Source organism: Pterocles gutturalis, unplaced genomic scaffold (assembly GCF_000699245.1).
Source record: "Pterocles gutturalis isolate BGI_N339 unplaced genomic scaffold, ASM69924v1 scaffold2588, whole genome shotgun sequence".
Taxonomy (NCBI): Eukaryota; Metazoa; Chordata; class Aves; order Pterocliformes; family Pteroclidae; genus Pterocles; species Pterocles gutturalis.
Window position 1 is genome coordinate 1 of NW_010125211.1, and position 8,104 is coordinate 8,104.

General features: G+C 43.7%; 1 protein-coding gene across 1 annotated transcript; it reads left to right on the forward strand.

Annotated features, from left to right (window-relative positions):
* Positions 1-550: 550 nt before the first annotated feature.
* Positions 551-6,821, forward strand: ALAS1 (aminolevulinate, delta-, synthase 1; the record flags this gene model as incomplete). The annotated part of the gene is made up of 9 exons (XM_010078459.1): positions 551-757; positions 1,710-1,865; positions 1,947-2,170; positions 2,614-2,797; positions 3,426-3,605; positions 3,810-3,974; positions 5,056-5,324; positions 5,784-5,946; positions 6,539-6,821. Coding segments are annotated over 9 exons (1,709 nt in total), but the record flags the coding sequence as incomplete, so codon positions are not given.
* Positions 6,822-8,104: the final 1,283 nt, after the last annotated feature.

The following is an 8,104-nucleotide window of genomic DNA, read 5'->3' on the forward strand; positions in this document are numbered from 1 at the left end:
GTATGTACAGACATCGTAGGTCATAGAAGGAAACTTCCGGCGTGGGCAGTCAAGGGTTGCTTCATTCTGTAAGTGTCTGTGGTATTGAGCACGGCACAGAGCGGAGGCCGGCCTGGGAGGACCCCCCCCGCCGCTGCGGTGCGGGATCTGCCCCCCGGCGCTGGCAGCGCTCACAGCCGAGCGGCTCCTCACCCGCCCGGGGACATTCCTCGGGGCATTCTTACCCTGGCACTCAGGAAAGGGCTGAGGCTTGCTGCAGAGGAAGGGCTGGTGGCTGAAAACAGCCAAATGCCTCAAAAGATCTCCCCTTAGAGGATGAAGGAGAGAAGGGTTTTTTCCTCAAAGGGCACAGTGCCACATCTAGCATCTTAAATCAGATGCCCCTTGGGTGTTGCTGGGGTTTTATGCTCGTATAAAAATCTGACTGTGCAGTGAAATAGTTCTGAATGGCTTGTACCAAATTAATTGTGAAGGTAATGGATGGAAAAGCTTAAGTCATGTATTAAAATGGTGAAGCTGAAGTGCTTTTCTTTCTCTACCCCCACCTCAGAGGCCAAAAATGCCAAAGAGCTGGCCCAACAGAATACAGATGCATCCCAGCCACCTGCTGGCCACCCACCTGCTGCTGCTAGCCAGAGCTCTGCTACCAAATGCCCATTCCTGGCAGCTCAGATGAATCATAAGAACAGTAATGTTTTCTGCAAAGCCAGCCTAGAACTCCAAGAGGATGTGCAGGAAATACAGGCGGACAGGAAAGGTACGTATTCTGTGTGCTGAAGCATTAGTTCCTTCCAAGAGCTGCTGGTGTCTGACTTTGCCCTAGAGTGTGCCAAGCCTAACAGTCACCACTTAAATTGTGCAGGCAAGATTATGGGAGGCTGCAATAAGAAGCTCTTGGAGAACATAAGCGTTAAAAGCTTACCTGCAGTATTGTGCAGTGTTTCTTCTGGGTGATTTTGGTGCGACAGTACTGTATGCTGTGTTTTGATACATTGGCTCTAAATATGTGAATCGAGCTGTTAAGCTTGCACCCAAAGTGGATGCTTAAAACTGAAGAGAGCTTTACCAGGGTGCTGGTATAGGCAAAGGTGGTATATCCAGAGATGGAAGAAACTGCATCAAGGTACTAGGCAAGTAGCAGCACAAATCCAAGCTGGAAAGCAAGCAAACACTTTTTTTTTGGCTTATAAAACTAAGGGGTGTTGGCTGGCTTGCAATCCTGATGCGGAAGGGCTGGCCTTCAAAGGAAGGAACTCTTCACCAGTAGCAGTAAATCCTTGCTGTCTGCCTCAGGAAGCTTATTTTACTTTTCTGCTTGTTTTCTGTGGCATAGTTTTAAAAAAATAAAGTCTGCTAACTGAACAAAAAGGAAGTGGCTAACTAGAACTCTGCCTTCGGTTAGCTGTGTACCAGCTCTTTTGGATAAATGCTGTAGCTGTATAGAGTGGTTTTCTGAGTCATGATGAATGAAATGTGTTGTAAGGAATTTACATGTTGTGTTGTCACTGATTAGCAAGGTTTTCTTTTTGTCTTGTACGATGCAAAATTGTAAGCAAATAAAATAATTGATCCTAAGGGTGCATGGATTCAGGCACATACTTCATAGAGAATGAAGAGTTAGAGTTACTTAAAATGTTTGCTTTGCTGAACTCAACTTACATTATTTTGTTTCAAACTGAGCTCACTGGAGTTTATTACAATGTCTGCAGGTACAGAATTTGCTAAAATACCGACTACTTCCACAGTGAGGAACATTGAGACTGAAGGAGAAGAGCGGAGTGGCTTGCTCAAGAAGCTTAAGGATATTGTGCTGAAGCAAAAACCAGAGAGTGTCTCTCATCTGCTTCAGGATAACTTGCCAAAATGTAAGGTTGTCTGGCAAAACCCCCATAGGCTTGGTCTCTTGTGACTATTTCCTGTGTGCTTAAGCCTCTGTCTCATTTCAGCCGTATCCACCTTCCAGTATGATCAGTTCTTTGAGAAAAAGATAGATGAAAAGAAGAAGGATCACACCTACCGTGTATTCAAAACAGTGAACCGAAAGGCACAAGTCTTTCCCATGGCAGACGACTATACGGATTCTCTGATCACCAAAAAAGAGGTGTCTGTCTGGTGCAGCAATGACTACCTGGGGATGAGTCGTCACCCTCGTGTGTGTGGAGCAGTTATGTGAGTAGCGCCCTATCCTTAAGAGGCAGTTTGAAGCTATAGTGCCTTGCAGAAGCTTTTGAAGAATTGATTTATATCCTGTGCTCCCTGGGCTGCTTCTGGTATTACTCTTGGTAACACTCTTCTCTTGAGCTGGGATAGGTAATTTAAGGATTAGCTCCAGGGCTGCAGTGTACCTGTCAGTCACTGACCCTGCTCCTTAAATTTTCCTCAGAAGCCCCCAGATGTTACCAGATAAACTGGATGGTATATTGCAGCTGTACTTGGTAACTGATTTCTTAGCTTATTGAATTCCTGAGTTGTGCAGGTTGCTCAAAGACCTGCAACCTAACAGTGGCTTTTTGCAGCCAATTCCTTTTTAGGACAGTACGGATGATGATTTTGGGGCAGTGATCCTTTATTCATCTGTGTCATGCAGTAATGCTGATGCCTCTCTTTGGGCCCTCTGTAAAAAAACAACATGGTGCTGGAGCAGGAGGCACAAGAAATATTTCAGGAACAAGTAAATTTCATGTTGATTTGGAAAAAGAACTAGCTGATCTTCACGGAAAAGATGCAGCACTGCTGTTCTCATCTTGCTTTGTAGCCAATGACTCCACTCTCTTCACTCTAGCTAAAATGCTGCCAGGTAAGATCTCAAACTGCACCCACTGTTTACCACAAAAAACACAACCCTGCCCTAAGCAGTTGGGTGCACATTTTACAAATGGCTACTCAAAGTGAGGATTCATCCTACTCGATCAGCAAAATATGGGTTTTTCTGAATACCATATTCAAATTATGTTCAACTTATGCAATTCATAGTAGCAGCCTACTGAGATTGAGGTGTAGGAGCTAGGAAATGCAGAAGACATTGGATGAAAAGCAGAGTCTTCTGCTCTTGCATGTAAATTCAGCCTGAAAATGAGGCTGCAGGAATTTGTCCTCCCACCTGTGGGTATGATCTTCTTTCTCTTTACCCCTCCCCTGTAGTTCAGGACAAATTTGTTTTAACTTCAGAAGAGAGTTAGATAAAAATATTAAGGACTTGGAAAAACCCTTCTGTATTTCCTTAGGCTCAATTTGTGTTAGTTTAAACAGCTAAAATAAGCCTTAAATATTCGTGCTTCATGATCTGTAACTTGCTCTTTTGATCAAGAGTATTACTGACTAGAACATGCTACCCTTGCTGCTTGAACACTTCCCATACATAAAGCAGTGCTGGGAATCAGTTCATGCTTTCTATATTTAAAAGTGTAACTGGGCTGTTCCCTCAGGCTGTGAGATCTACTCTGATTCTGGAAACCATGCCTCCATGATCCAGGGGATCCGAAACAGCAGGGTGCCAAAACACATATTTCGCCATAATGATGTCAACCATCTTCGAGAATTATTGAAGAAGTCTGATCCATCTACCCCAAAAATTGTTGCATTTGAAACTGTTCACTCAATGGATGGTAAGTTGACATCAAGCCTTTCCCTCTCCTTCCAGTGTAGTTAGTGCTCAAATAATCTGTATTTTAGGTCTAAAAGTGTACAGTGCTGTAAGGGTTTACACAAAAATAGTCTTCTGAAATGCCTAGTGTTTGGGGGTACTTCTGGTGCTTATCCAAGCTGCGTACAGAGAATCCTAACCTACCAGTCATTGCTTTGGTTCCTAGGTGCAGTCTGTCCTCTGGAAGAGCTGTGTGATGTGGCCCATGAGCACGGGGCAATCACTTTTGTGGATGAAGTGCATGCTGTGGGGCTGTATGGAGCTCGAGGTGGTGGTATAGGAGACCGGGATGGAATCATGCACAAGATGGACATCATCTCTGGAACGCTTGGTATGCATGGGCTGGCACTTTTACAGGAGCTAAGGCAGCAAAGCTGCTGAGCAGCCAAATTAAGTTGGTTAACTCAAAATCAGTCTATTCAAATGACCTTGCTAAGGGCTGTTGGGGGCTAGGATTTTTCAAAAAGCCCAAAGGATTTAAGTATGCCCCACAGTTTGAAAAGCTTGTGTTAAGCTACTTACACTGCCTTGCAAATCAGTTAAGGTAGCATTGTTTTGGGGTTTTTTTTCTTTAAACAAGCTAGCAAAAAGTCTTCCAGTTGCATATTATAAAACTCAAGAATAAATTCAGGTGAGAATGCTAGTAGGGTAGTATTCTATATTTAGTAGTACTTAGTTCTTTTATGTGAAATGGAGTGCTCCTAATCTAGAAACCTGAGAGGGGGAGTTATGTAAAGAGATTTGTCAAGAACAGAGGCAACTGCTATTATCTGAGTAGAATGCAGGCTTAGGAGTAAGTTTACTGCTGCAAATTGGGAAGTTGTTTAAACAGCTTCCAAAACATAAGTAAAATTTAGTAGGAAAGTTCATGGCTTTGAAACTTACAGTCTTGGGTGATGGCCTAATAGAAACAGAAGCATCCACCAGACACCCTGATGCTATCTGTGGCTCTCTTCTGGTACCTGAACATTTGGAAGGGGGGACTGGTATTGACCACATAATCACAGTAACAACCTTGTGTGCTCCTTAGGAGCATAGGCTATTTCTAGCATCTCTGGAACAGATTATTTTAAATCTCCTGAGTGACTTAGTGTTGACTCTTGTAGTCACTACTGAAGTCTGTGCTTGATGATTGCACTTACAAGGTCTTCCCCAAAACTAAAACTTCAGTATTTGAGAGTACCTTGAACTGTCCTTGCTGTATAATAACTACATCCATGTTGTCAGGATTGGCTTAAAAACATGCTGACTAAATAAAAGATTTGGGGGGAAGAGCTAGAACAGTTGCCTGTTTTGACTACATACTTAATGTAGTCACAGTAACTCATTCCTTCAGGTGAAAGGATATAATACTTCAAGGCATTCAAATGGATGGAAGGAATAAGCTTAGTCACCTTTCTTTTTTTCCTCAGGCAAAGCATTTGGTTGTGTAGGAGGATACATATCCAGTACAAGTTCTCTAATAGACACTGTTCGTTCATATGCTGCTGGCTTTATTTTCACAACGTCCCTGCCACCCATGCTCTTAGCTGGTGCCCTAGAATCTGTTCGAACTCTGAAGAGTGCAGAGGGGCAAGTTCTGAGGCGCCAGCACCAGCGCAATGTGAAGCTTATGAGACAGATGCTGATGGATGCAGGGCTTCCTGTGGTGCACTGCCCCAGTCACATCATTCCAATAAGGGTGAGTACAGGACCGAGGTGCCTGTTTTCCTGTCCGTGGTCACATCACACTTTCAGGTATTAGCTAACATTCACAACGTTCAAACCCATCCTGGCATTCAGCAGCGATGTGCTAGGAGCCTGGCTTAAGTTGGGCTCAGCCTGCTATAAATGTTGTAAAGCAGAATGATAAAGTGTATGAAACCCACAATCTAACAGTATACAGAAAGCCAGGAAACTGGTACCAAGCTAGTAAAAAAGTTTTCAGGTATAAACAGCTAGCTGCCTAGGCTGCAATGGTATGCTTGCGCCCAAAGGGCTCTACAGCACCGCCTTTTAGCCCTTCTTTCTGACGTATATGCTGTTTACAGTGGCACAAGGAAGACTAGTCCTGTTTGATTCTTGTAGCTAGCTAAGTTGGGCTGACAGTTCCACCTTGCATATTTTGGTTGATCTTGTAACTTACGATTTTGAACTTTAGGTTGCAGATGCTGCTAAAAATACAGAGATCTGTGACAAGCTGATGAGCCAACACAGCATCTATGTCCAAGCAATCAACTATCCCACAGTTCCCCGTGGAGAAGAGCTGCTACGTATTGCCCCTACACCTCACCACACCCCTCAGATGATGAGCTATTTTCTTGGTGAGTGGATTCTTGCATCAGTGCAATGAAAATACTGGGCTGTCTGTGCAGTCTTTGTACCAAAAATGAGACTAGGAGACACTGTCTAGCTAGTGACATCTAAAACTTGAAGTGTCTTTCCACTGCTGCAGCATACATAGCGCATATTTCTGCTCTTAACCTGCTTTGAGCATGACATGTGAAGGCTGGTGGACTGCACCCTAGAATAGAGCCTGCAAGGCCAGTGCAGTCCTGTCACAGCCGGCTCTGCTCGTGCATTGTCCAAACCAATCTTCATTTGCTGCCTGGGTCCAAATAAATCTGTTCTCCTCAACTGAGCTGTTGACCTGTCTTAAACATGGATCTGTCCAGGGAAAGTAGCTACTTCCTGATCCTGTCAGAAGAGGTGGTATGAGGATAGCTGAGACTTAGTTGCAGCCCAGTCTTCTCACTCAAGAGGTAAATTGTGTCACAGTAAATTGTGTCACAGGGGATTCCTATTACTCTCCTAGCAAATGAGGAGGGATAAGTATGCTGACACTACTCTGCTGCTTCTGCAAAGCAATCCACTATCTTAAGCATTTATCTTAATGAACTTTTCTATTCTTAACAGAAAAACTGCTGGCTACATGGAAGGATGTTGGTCTGGAGCTGAAACCACATTCGTCAGCTGAATGCAACTTCTGTAGAAGACCCCTACATTTTGAAGCGATGAGTGAACGAGAAAGATCCTACTTCAGTGGCATGAGCAAACTAGTATCTGTCAGTGCATGAAAGTAATGGTGTTAGTTGTACTCTTGTCTAGTTCTAGTACCCAGTCAGTAGCATTTTTAAACTGCTTAAGTATTTTAATCATAGTTGAAGCACTAAGCTCTGAAAATAAATTTCTAGAGCCACTCTGCCTAGTTGTGGTTTTATTTGCTTCTCTACTTAACTTCCATAAGCAGAACTGAAGTTTGAGTTGTTGGAAGGGCAGCTGATGGAATACAAACATTGGTCTACAGCTTAATGCCCTTCAGCTGAATTCAGTGACTGTATGCTAGAAGAGCTTCAGTAGTGTTTCCTTGTGTGCTACAAGGGATGGGGTTATTTCCTGTGAAAAGAGAAAATTGGTAGTTGTAGCTCTTCATTAATTTCTGCCTGAAAGCTTTTGAAAACATGCAGGTACAGTACTACCTGCACACTAACACTTTAGCAAGAGTATACTACTTAAGAAGTGGTGTATGATAAGCTTGCAGCCATTGTGGGGGAGGCAGGCATTTAGAATGGGTTCTGCTAGACAGAGTCTCCCGCTACTGCCATATTCTTCCTTTGTAGTTTTGTGCACAAGCATTCCCCTTTAGGGTTCAGCATGACACTCACTATTAAGAGGGGAAAAAAAGTGCTTTAAGTGGTAATTTGTGGCTGCTTGGCAGTTACAAAAGTAAGGTATGGGGCTTGTGGAGCAGCTGGGAAAGGAGGGCACATTTACCACTGCAGGTGGTAGATGCAAGTTGCTTCTGGCTGCTTGTGTCTCTTCAAGGTTCCAGCTCTGCCTGGTCTGCTCTCCAGTGCACCCAGAGCCAGACTTCTGTGTAAAAACTGCACATCTGTCAAAAACCTGAATTATTAGATTGCTGACTGAAGTCACTGTAAGAGAATACTGGTGCTGCTTTTGTAACCCCTCTGAAAACTGAGGCCTCTTTCCTAATTGCAATGCTCTTGAAATGCTTACATGAATAGCAAAGGAATGCTTTGACCCGGGGGAAGTAGATTTGTGGGTGTATATGTGTACTCAAAGGTCAATACTGGCATGAACGTTAGAGCAAAGCACTAACTGCTTCCTTCATGTACAGGCATGTCCAGTACCTGCTGCAGTCCAGCTTTCACAAGTCCCTGAGCACCTCTCTGTCCGGGCACTCTTGTTTTTCTGGATGTAACAAGCCAACCTCCTGGCACTACCCATTGCTGTTCTGCTCACAGGTGTCCCATTAGCAAGCTATTATAATATCACAAGTAGCCTTGTGTTGGGGAGATAAAAGCCCAAGTTAAAGCAAAATCATCAGCTCCAGTAGTTGGTAGTTGCTGGTCATTTAAGCATGTACTGAAGCACACTGCTCTTAGAAGAATTTCTATCAAAATATTTGACTTCCCAAGCTGTAAAGCTACTGTGAAAAAGCCACTTGCCAGCCTGTCAGGT